The 12,528-nt window shown below is 35.9% G+C and overlaps 1 protein-coding gene across 1 annotated transcript in view; it reads right to left on the reverse strand.

The window, feature by feature from the left end:
• The window catches only part of LOC125647382 (MAM and LDL-receptor class A domain-containing protein 1-like), a 102,569-nt gene that overhangs the window by 30,188 nt on the left and 59,853 nt on the right, over positions 1-12,528 (reverse strand). The window contains exons 22-27 of the mRNA XM_056142009.1: positions 10,695-10,864; positions 10,410-10,491; positions 4,663-4,781; positions 4,334-4,460; positions 3,945-4,114; positions 1,223-1,304 (exon numbers count right to left, since the gene is read on the reverse strand). Coding sequence (XP_055997984.1) covers positions 1,223-1,304; positions 3,945-4,114; positions 4,334-4,460; positions 4,663-4,781; positions 10,410-10,491; positions 10,695-10,864 — 750 coding nt within the window. The remainder of the gene's footprint in view (positions 1-1,222; positions 1,305-3,944; positions 4,115-4,333; positions 4,461-4,662; positions 4,782-10,409; positions 10,492-10,694; positions 10,865-12,528) is intronic.

The raw sequence follows: 12,528 nt of genomic DNA on the forward strand, positions 1-12,528 counted from the left end.
AGCCCTTCACCGGCAGTGGTGACGTCTCCATATGAGTGAAATATTTTTGAGAGAGACGTTTAACAATATTCAATCAATCAATCAAACTGAAAATTAAAAATGATTGGCCTTGTAATTTTCAAGAAGTTTAAAATGTAAAAAGTTTAACGCACGACGCACAACGTATGATGACGGACGAAGACCGATGGTCATGGGTTATCTGAGTTTACTCAGGTGACCTAAAAAGGTGGTCAAGTTAGATGAAGCAGAGACCATCACCATGCACATAATTCCGAGTAGAGCTGAAAAACCAAAACCAATTCTCATGAAGATGAAAATAATATGGCAAAATCCAGCTTAATGCATGAAAGGTGAACATAACGAACAGTGATCAATATCATAACTCTATAACTATAAGAAATACAAAATAGATAGTTGGGCAAACACGGACCCCTGGACACACCAGAGGTGGGATCAGGTGCCTAGGAGGAGTAAGCATACCCTGTCGACCGGTCACACCCGCCGTGAGACCTATATCTGTCGTTAAGAAAAATTCCAATGGACATTGTTGGTTATCGGATGATGTCATGAAACTGTATACTCTACTGATCAAGAAACTTAAGGAGCATATGCAAATCGAGAATGTCTTATATTTGAATGACAGTGAGTACGGTGAGAAAGATAGTATAACTGTTCAACGCTTATGACTAAGGTTAGCAAAGTGTGTCCAACTTCCAGATCAAGGTAAACAGTCAATAACTTTTATAATTAAAATTGTCTTCTAAAAACGAAGAGACATGTAAAATATGAAAACCCTATCATCAATAATTCAAGAATTATGACCAAGACTAAAGTTTTTCAAAAGGTGAAACCTTATGGTAAAGGTCACAAAGTGATTTTCTTTTTCCCAAAGAAAGGTTTTGACAATGGAATATACATGCGAATTATGAAAAGCCTAATTATTACCATACATTCAAAATTCATAGCTAAGGTTAAAGTTTTTAAGACATAAAAATAAATTGATTCTCTCTTATTCAATAATTTCTGTGTTATTACTCGAAATTTGCATCCGAAATACAAAAGTACATTCCTCGGATATATGATTTATTTCCCTTTTTGGATAAAAGGTTCTACTTTATGTTTTATTTCTTTAAAAAATCATGGCATGTGCTCAATCAGTAAATTCCAATGTAATTTTCAATGGAAAAGATCGAACTACAGATCTAGAAATGTGATTACTTACCACACTCCCCTGTGATGACTTGGATATCATCAATAGCAATATCTCCTTTAAATCCACTTCCACGTGTACCCACAAACTGAATCTACAAGTAACCAAAAATATTTGAAAGTGCAATACGGCTCTTGACGCCGTTCCAATAATGGTTGTCGTTTAAGCCAACGCCTACTGTGACATGGAGCCTCGATTTTACGGTCATATTTGAAAGATAAGTAAAATCTCATTCACGTGAGTAGAACGAGCTGCGCAGCTATCACCCTAACCACTCAGTTAACCCAACAGGTCATATTGGAGTTGACACGAGCGAGTCTAACTAATGAGTTGCCACAACAGGGGTTGAACAAGAGTACCGCAAGCAGTGTATTATACGCCTGTTGGACAGTGAAATTCAACTTGGAAGCATATCGTGCACTCTGAATTGATTCAACACACATTCTGAATAGAAAAGCCTTAACGTGAGTCACGGTGCACCAATCTATCTGACATGTGAACTGATTATGTATTTCTCCAAGAGTTAGGTTGTGACAAAATGTCGGAGATGATATCTATGATGATAAAAAGTCCAGGAAACCATTTGATCTACTTTTAGCCCTAGAGGAGGTCATGGTGTACCTTATACATGTACATGTAAGCTGAAAAGTGAACTGATTATGTATTTCTCTTAGAGGGAGGTTGTGACTAAATTTCAAAACAATACCTGTGACCATACGCAAAAAAATTTGGAAAACTGTTTGACCTACTTCTACCCCAAAAGTACTGTAGGCCATAGTGCGCCAATCCAGCTGAAATGCTAACTGCACTTGTCTTCCTCCGAGAGGAAGCCTTTAACCAAATATCAGGGCAATATCTGTATCGATAATGAAAAAAAAAAGCCCGAAAAACTGTTGACCTATTTTTAGCCAAAAAAGTAAGCATGTCAAAGATGGACCAATCCACCTGAAATGCAAACAAAACCTGTATTCATCAAAGAGAAAGCCTGTGACTAAATTTCAGCGCAATATCTGTATTCGTTATCACAAAACCTTGTAAAACTGTTTGACCTATTTTTAGCCCAAAAGTGGGTTAAGGACGGACCAATCCAGCTGAAATTCAAACTGAACTTGTAATTCTCCAAGAGAATATATGTGACTAAATTTCAGGGCAATATCTGTATTCATAATGAAAAGAAAGGCACAGAAAACTGTTAGACCTACTTTTAGTCCTAATGTACATGTAGGTCACGGTCGGACGGACCAATCCAGCTGAAATGCAAACTCACTCTTACAATTCTTGAGGATGAAATTGTGGCCCAAAGTTGTACATGCATCCGTTACGGAACAAAATCAGGAAAACATGACCCCGGACGGATGGACAGTCAGACAGACCCACAAACAGCGCCATAAAAAGGGGTTACTTTAGTAAAGGTCAAAAGGAAGAACGACATTACTGTAGTTAGAACTCTGCATGTTTTAAATGCTGTTCGTATAACCTCAATGGTACCAAATAACGTTTTCCATTGTTGTCTATAATAGAAGCATATCAACATCGGTTCCTACCAATGTAGATATGCAAGGTGAAGATAACGAACAGTGATCAATCTCATAACTCCTACAAGCAATACAAAATAGATAGTTGGGCAAACACGGACCCCTGAACACACCAGGTGGGATCAGGTGCCTAGGAGGAGTAAGCATCCCCTGTTGACCGGTCACACCCGCCGTGAGCCCCATACCCTGATCAGGTAAACGGAGTTATCCGCAGTAATAATCCTAATATCCTTTATTTATAGAAGATTGCACAATTAGTTTTACTAACCAGATTGCATTGTGGACATCATTAATTTAGAAGTATTGCTTTGGACAATGACTTTATGGTATTCTTTAATTCATGCTTGTTTTGCGTACTTACTTTTTTCTATTGGTATGGCGGTAAGATTTTATTGCTATTCGGCAATTCTTTGTAAGATTTACACATACATGTATGGATCGCTAAAAAGCTCCTATCATATACAGATCGACAATAAAACAAGTTTGGTGAACAAGGCAAGACAAGTGCCTACCAGTGGGTGAATAGGAAAATCACTCCAAAAGTTAGAATTCGTCAGTTAGCTTGTATATTTACCATACCATACACGAGTGGGTTGTAAATGAAATACCCGAACAATTAAATGATTTGTAATATTAAAATGCGAAAATGAAAACAAAGTAAAACGTGTCAAATTTGACCATTTTATAGTCGAGTTTAGTTAGATGTTGAATCTAAAAGAAGTTGATAGTGTGGATCGACTCTTCATATCTCGTAATAAAAAACTTTTACAAAAACTAAACACGTACATTTCTCAGTCTTCAACAAGATTGAGAAATTACCCGATGTAAAAATCTTAAACAAAATAATGGCGTTTTCGTAAAACAAATAGTCCAAGTCCCTTACATTGAAGACGATAAATCACCCCGAGTATTATAAGCAATTTTGTCGAGTGCTCTAAACCGCTAAACACAAAATATTTCGGGATTTAGGTTCGATACCTCTAATATCTCTTTTATTTTCATGATCTTTTGTTGTCAATATATTCCATTTTCTCATTGATTGCTTTTATATATTCTCAAATATTGAGAATGCCATATATCAGTCTGTCACACAAAAAATATATATGATATAAAATTGGTTTATAGTATTTCGATAAATAGGTATTTTCTGCACCTTGTTCAGCGATCTTCTTTCTCATTAATATTGAAAATACTTATACCGTTGATGCTGAAGACTGGGATGCTGGAATAGTGATTTGAGCTTGGTTCCACTGGTTTCCTTTGTTGCCAAACTCGTTAAAGACTGTCGCATTGTTGTAGACTACTTCAAGAGAGCCGATGTGGTTACCGTACATGTGATATGCGAAAGACAGGCACATAAATGGATCGACTGAATGCAGAAGAACATGCATGCAATGAATACAATGCGGAAAAAACCCCAATAACAACAAATGGGAAAAGGTGAGTTAAGTTTATGTAGATTTAATGCTGGAATATACATTTACAGAATTAAAGAAAATAAACTCATAGCTACATACTACAAAATAAATTTACATTGAAATTTGCTATGCTATTAATGCAACTAAGTACAAGAAGCATGGTGAAATACCTGTTAGGACTGGTGAACTTTCCAACACAGCAATATCACCAATTGCTTTCCCAGATGTTTCAATGTAAGTGTACCAGATTCCTTCAAACGCAGAGGTGGGTCCTGTCTGCTCTGAGGGTGTGCCACCCTACATTACAGAACACGGCAAATAAATAATGACACGTAACATTCTGCCTCTCTAGTGTACAGGAGATAAAGAGGGAGAGATAAGAAATAAAATTTTGCAGAATTACCAATTCATTTATATCATGCCTACTTACAGCCTGTACTATTTTATCAATAACAAACTTTATATTCTAAGCTGCGCAACAACAAGTAATGAAACTTACACTTTTTCTAGACCACAGAAAGTCGGAAGAGGTCACGTCCTGCAGGAAACATGTTCCACTTTCAAAAGTACAACTGAGTGGGAGTGTTAATGGGGCGGGGGTAGTTGTGGAAGGGATAACTGAAAGAAAGGAAGAAGCTTATCACAATGAATAACAATATCTATATAGCCTTTAAAGATAATTAGAATACTGCCTCAAAGCTACCTCATATGTACAATATCACATGTACAATATCACATGTACAATATCACATGTACAATATCACATGTACAATATCACATGTACAATATCACATGTACAATATCACATGTACAATATCACATGTACAATATCACATGTACAATATCACATGTACAATATCACATGTACAATATCACATGTACAATATCACATGTACAATATCACATGTACAATATCATATGTACAATATCACATGTACAATATCATATGTACAATATCACATGTACAATATCATATGTACAATATCACATGTACAGGTATGTCCGAGATGACATGAATTCTAACTGGCATGGTTCAGGAAATACATGTATACTAAACAAGTTGTTGTCCTTTTATAAAGGCCTGCAACAGGTGGATCATACGCATGTGTTTCTAACAGAAACTTAAAGGGCATAGGAGACGATTTTTTAAAAAAAAAATATATATGTTTTGCACGAAAATGTGTTCTTCTTTAATTACTTAATATATGTAAATAAATTATTCAGAAAAAATCTGTTACCTTACGTTAGCGTCTAACGATCGTCAAATGTTGCTGTGTTATGAAGTATCAAAATAGTATGGTGACTTATCTCCCTTATAAAATGTATTTGTTTATAGTAACAACTGCGGGTTTTAGCCATCAAAATGTTCAATGTGCTTTCATTCAACTGTAATGTAGCACGTCAGGTGTTTCAGTGTACTTTTGTCCAAAGGATCCAACGTTAAGAAAGACTTGGGTGTGAAATCTACACCGAGAACACAGCACTCGAAGTTGTGTGACGATCATTTTACGCGATTACGGGGGTTAATGAGGATCAGTTTCGTTATCGTATGCACTCCTTTGGCAAAAAATAATGGCTATATATAAGAAATTAAATCTTCGACCAGATGCAGTTCCAATTATTTTCAACAACGGACCAATGCAAGCACAGCGAAGACGAGAAAACCCAGCAAATGTGTACTGTATATGATAATGACGGTAGTACAGATATTCATTTTAGAATTTACTAATTAAATTTCATGTGTTTTACAAATGCTCAAGATGAAGTGTCTGGTACTCGATAGTGCTGTAGGCTTAACAAAGGATGGGCTGGTGTTGTAGAACTCTGATATATCTAATATATTGTTGTTCTGTTTGCAATATTTACATCATGTCAAAGAATGGCAATTTTGTCTTTATATCATCCATTATTTGTTTGTAAATGAAATTTATCTATGAAATAGTCATATAAAGCTCTTCTGATCAGATTTTTCTCTCTCTAAATATATAAGTAAATAAAATGAGGATGAATAGATCTAACTTTATATGTTGAGAGTTACATTATCAGACCCCCCCCCCCCCCCCCCCCCCGTTCCAAAGACAATGATGGAGCAATATTGAAATTATAGGTTTATATATCAGGTAAAATAAACCAAATTTTACGGTAATGCAACAGTTGGGGATGTTTTTTTTTTAAAGAAGCACAAATGTGTACGTCGGTTTTCTAACTGGGAATAGAATAAAAGATAATAATAATAATAGTAAAACATTTTCTTAAGTAGGTCTAAAGTGATAGTATAAAATTATTTTTCATATAGGCCCTAATGTCGCAAATGTTATTGTAAAAGGATGTTAAGTAGCCAGTTATGTTTATTATTATATTCGCCTGCACACATTACATATAAAAATCGTAATGGAAAAATTCAAAATACGGCGTTCATAATGTGAGGAAATTCTGATCTGGCTAAAAAATATATCCGAGTCAGGGTGGGATTTAGAACTAATGGGGATGGGGGTGATGTCTACCTTTTTTGTCAGTCAACCTTCAACTTGACCTCCCTCCCTTTGAAAAAAAAAATCAAAATGATCAAGCGTGTCTGCATGGGGTTAGAAATATTGCAGGTAATAACTATATATTTCTCTTATTATCACCAGAAAATATACTCTGAAAATTATCATACATTTATCATTAACTAGTCAGTATTATTTCAGCCGATTCGGAATAAATGGCATCTTGATCGATCTTCGATCTTGCTCGTTCTCCGATGAAAACTCGTCGATGTCAGACTGGCATTTACATTAATTATGAGTTCAAAGTCATATCCTTGTATAACAAACTATGGTTTCTCATTCAAAAACTCCTTTAGTTACGAATAAATCGTCTATGGGTTTGCTTTTGTTTTGACTTGCAATTCTGATCGTGACGAATTCGGGGAATACGAACGATAATCGGGTAACGATTTCCTATTCAGAGTACCTTTGCACTTCGATTTCTAAGAGTTAATTTCGTTATTAATCTCAAAAAAACATTTTATGAGGAGTCTAATGAACAAAGTTGATAATCATGGAGAGAAAAGGTATTGTTGAAAACTGTCTCCTATGACTTAATATTCTAGGTTGAAATGACCCAAAAAAATCATTTTTTTAAAATCTTGAAACATGCAAATATTTCATTAAAGTATTTTTCCTTGAGCTGTAATGATATATAATAGGCCTAATGGAGCTTTCATCTTCAGAATTTGAAGAGTAATTCTTGTATATGATCTGGACCTTAAAGTTCAAATTCAACAAGGGAAACAATCTTATCTAAATTACTAATAATAATACGTCTGGCAACAAAATACCTTAATCCAATGATGAAAGGTGAAGATAACGAGCAGTGATCAATCCCATAACTCCTACACGCAATACAAAATAGAGAGTTGGGCAAACACGGACCCCTGGACATGTCAGAGGTGGGATCCGGTGCCTAGGAGGAGTAAGCATCCCATGTAGATCGATTAAACCCAACCGCGAGCTTTATCTTGATCAGGTAAACGGAGTTATCCGTAGTCAAAATCAGCGTACCAAGAACGGCCTTACAAGTCAGACAGCATTTGACTCAATGAAAGGTTGTATTGGCAAACTATATCATTATAACGACCATAGATTTGCGAAATGCTAATTTTAAAGGAGACTGTTGAAATCCCTGCACAATCAACTTGTTTGTCAGTGTCCTGCCTCGATTTAAAAACTGACCATATGCAGACCAAGCTCTTGCGTATCGAATCAGTTGAGAGATATAAACACCATATGCAGGTGGTTATGGAATATTGCAACATAAATATGGGAAGTTGGCGATGGAGAAGCTGAATTCATCCTGTTTGTCATAAAGTTGAGTTGTTAGTTTACCGTTAATATCTATTTCCAGTAAAATATCTAAGTATGAAGCAGAAGTGAGCGACTCTGTGTTGTCCTTTATTTCGAGTTCACAGGGATATATCGAATCGTTTAATTGATTGATTGTATCTTGTTTAATGTCTTTTTCGAGGATTTTTCACTCGCAAGGAAACGTTACCAAGACCGTGAAGGGCTTCACATTTTTAGGCCTTTGCTCGGAGCTTATGGCCATTGAGCAGTGATTGTTCTTTAACGTGCAACACCTACTGTGACATGGGACATCCGTTTTTAAGGTCATCTCCGATGACCCGTGACATTCACAACTGGTGTCGAGCGCTTGGCGATGGAACTGTCACTACCTGTTTTAACGACTTTGGTCTGTCGCAGCCGGGATTCGAACCCCGACCTTCCGCATGCGGAGCGAACGCGCTAACCTCTCCGCCACCGCAGCAGTCTATATATCGAATTGAAATATGAATGAAAATTATTATTGTTAAAAGATAATGCATCGTCGATACATCTAAATGTAGAATCGAAGGTCACAGCTAGACATGTTTTCTTCTCACTTAGAAGTCTGTGAATAAATTCTGCTTCGTAAGAATATAAAAACAGGTCAGCTAACAAAGGAGCATAATTCGTGACCATGGAAATTCCAACAGACTGTTGGAATACCTGATCACAAAATACCTCGAAGATATTGTCAATGAGGAACTCAAGCATATTTTTATTTCAGAGTGGTGTTTAACAAAGTAATTTGTTTGGATGTCTGATCACTAGATATGAATATATCTGTTTTCCATTTTTGTTGAAGAAGCAACTGTGTATGACGTAAAAAAAATCTAGTCTTTAATTTATCGTGAGGAATGTCCGTGTAAAGTGTTGAAAAGTCATACGTTATGATGTTGTTGATTTCAGAAAAGTTTTGCGATTTCAAATTTACTTAAAGTTCTTAAGAATTGTTGAGAATCCACATTTGATTTACACCACTTCTGGCATATGTAGTCGTACAGTACGTTTGAAGGTTCTCCTTCTCAGCTGTAAATATATTCGTGAAGAGCATAGAGGCTTGGTAGAACATTTACTGGATCCAACAATGTATCGCACTATATCTTGATCAGGTAAACGGAGTTATCCGAAGTCAAAATATTTCCAATTGCAATAATAATGAGCCTGCCTTCTATAAGTCACTGACACATTGTATAACACATTCCGATGAAGACATGCGATCGAACTGATTGATGCCCCAGCTTGGAACCGCCGTTTGATGTCATTACCTTTGATCTCCCAAAACTTCATTAGAAATTAAAGTTAATCTCATTCTGATATGTTTATATCAATTTATCATACCAAAGGGTTACTACAAATACATCCATATACATGTCTTTTATGTGGTTGTTCATGATACTCAACACAGCGACGTTATATCACGGGAAGTCTAATTCTCACAGGTATCCATAATTGTATATAGACGTACATACTTCTACAGAAATAGAAATACAAACAAAAAAAACCCCACTTTGAGATGGAACCCCCTCATGAACATTCTGTCTATGCTTGCTAATTTTGTTGGTAGATGTATGCTGAAGTGATGACCGCCGCACCACGTGTCCGCAAATTGATGTCACGCTTAAGCAAGACAAAAATGTTAGTATTCCGCATTTTTTTTTTTTTTTTACTTTTCCGCAAAAATATGGCATTACGACTCTGCAAGCATTCGTACCTGGATTACATGTTAAAACATAGCATTTTTATGGCATAGCTATTCTAAAATTCTGACTATACAACATACAGCACTGGATAGAACACTAGCATTGCATTCTTAATTCTAAGCAATAGCACTACAGAAAAGGTTCTGAACGATAGATAAATATCTGGAGTTACTGCCCAAATTTGTAGAGGAAACTTAATCTCGGATATGACAGACACATAATTAAGATATTATGATCACCTGAGTTGAACTCATCGCCAAAGATACAAAGTAAATTACGGAACCGTAATTCTTGGGTACAACAATAGCGGTGTTGTTTGGTGGTGGTGTTTTTTTTTTTGCGGAAACGTAACAACACATTTTGTAGAAAAGTAAAAATGATTTTTTTTTTCAAAGTTTGCGAAAACGTAATACGCGTAGTGCTGATATTTCAACTACATGTAAGTATCGGCTCTGATATTTCAACTACATGTAAGTATCGGCTCTGACATTTCAACTACATGTAAGTATCGGTTTTGAACTGGATCAGTGTCCGGTGTCACATAATGAACGACGGAATAATGCCAAAGGGGTTGTGATATCTGGGACGGACATAATTTTACTTCATTTATGACGGACCATGCTTGCTCTATACACATCATTAGATATAGGTTTTCTTTTTGTTTGCAGTTTATATCATACCACAGTCTCCGGACAAGAAGTGAACGTCGTCGATTGCTATGTCACCTCGGAATGAATCGCCACGGACTGCAGTGAACTCAATCTGCGAATTCGAATAACAGATTATATATATATATATAATCATCAAACGATGTGCATCACTGCAGAGGAAAAACCTTGAATATAATCATTATTTATTAGCACGGAGAGCTATAAGATAGCATCTTTTGTTAAACATACATGTAATCTATAATTTGTTAAAATCAAACAATATAAAATGACGACATGCAAGAAAAAAATGTTTACCTGGCCAGTTGTTGGTGGAACAGAAATGTACGCTACGTTCCACTGATTTCCCTTGTTGCCACTTTCATCGAATAAGGTTAGGGAAGTTGTAGAGGAGACCATCAGGACAGACAACGAGCCAATATTGGAGCCATACATATGGTAAGCAAAGGAGAGGCAAAAAGGTTGGCCTGTTATAAACACATCATAACAGATTATTGCCATAAGTCCACAACTGGCAATTGTTTAAGTCAATCAAATAAGTACATGCAAAGAATTGGTAGAATTTTATTCAGATTGGAACTATCCCTTACAATATGCTTTCTTGATTAAAAAAATATAAGTATAACAAAAACATAGGAAATTTAGTTGATAATTTGTAGGTCTCAAAGAGTGTGTTTTTGTTAGTACATCATTTCTCACTCATACTGAGATGTCACCATCTGTACTTCAAGTGCAGCAACTATCTACATATGCATGGATCGTCATTGTGCTGATTTTTCATCGTATCGTATCTGCAGAACTGTAAATCTTTGAAACAAGATGTCCATGGGCTACATTGCTCTCCTGAATCACACTGGCCCTTCCAATGATCAGCTGTTGTGAGTTTAAATATTTTTCATCAATATTTATTCTATTGAAACAATTTGTCCCTATATGTGGCCCAAACCTAGCCCCAAACGATCACCCCATCACTGAAAATGAATGCACTTAATAAAGAGTTGCCTGAACACCAATATGACTAACGTGATCCTTTGCCGATCTGGATAAAACCAAGGTCACAAGGGCATAGCTCATGGTACGATACGAAAGAGCTTGTAGTAAGAAATCTATATACAAACCATAAAATCTCTATTTTGAATAGTTCAGGAGATATTGATTAGGTCAGAGTTGCTTTAAAAGTAAGTTAAACTTCCAGGATAAGGTCATAAACCAAAGTACAAGTCCTTGCCATAAAGAATCGATAAAAAATATATCAAAGCCCTGCTTTTAATAGCTCAGAAAATGTTGAATAGGTCAGAGCTTTTTTTAAGTGGATCAAACACCATTGTGTCACAATGTCTTGTAATGTGGATCCTATATACAAAATATGAAAGCCCTACTTTAAAACGTTCTCGATATACTTCAGAAGTTATGATTTCTTTAAAGCAGATCAAACTCAAAAGTTCAAGATCAATGGGTCAAAGGACACGATATGAAATCTCTTTCCATTAGAAATTCATATACAAGATATGAAAGACATATACCTCAAATTGTTCAGGATCAAACTTCCAGATCAATGTCATAAGATCACCAACCATTGCATCACATAAAAGGCCTTACCGTAAAAATGTATAAACAGATATGAAAGTCCTAGCTTAAATAGTTTAAGAGATATTTTTAAAAGATTTTTCCTATATATCTACATATATAAAACTTTGATCTCGTATCGTGGCTCCACCCTACACCTGGCGACAATGTATTGTACAAACTTGGATCTACTCTATGTCAGGAAGCTTTCATGTAAATTTAAACTTTTCTGGCACGGTAGTTCTTGCGAAGAGGATTTTTCAAGATTTACCTGTATACTTACATGTAAAACTTTGATACCTTATCGTGGCCCCACCTACCCCAAGGACCATGGTTTTAATAAACTTGAATCTGCACTATGGCACAGAACCCACAGTACAAACCACAGAGATTCTCAGAAGAAATTGTCAGTGCTATCAGTAAAAATAAGAATGATCATAACTTATCAGCACGATAACTGTAATTCTCAGCAAAAAACAAATTACACTCTCAGTACATTTTTCGTCCAGTAGTTGTTATACGTATATGGGTTTCAAATTCTATTATAGTTGTCATAATCCCGTGG

The sequence above is a fragment of the Ostrea edulis genome, chromosome 6 (genome assembly GCF_947568905.1).
Source record: "Ostrea edulis chromosome 6, xbOstEdul1.1, whole genome shotgun sequence".
Lineage (NCBI taxonomy): Eukaryota > Metazoa > Mollusca > Bivalvia > Ostreida > Ostreidae > Ostrea > Ostrea edulis.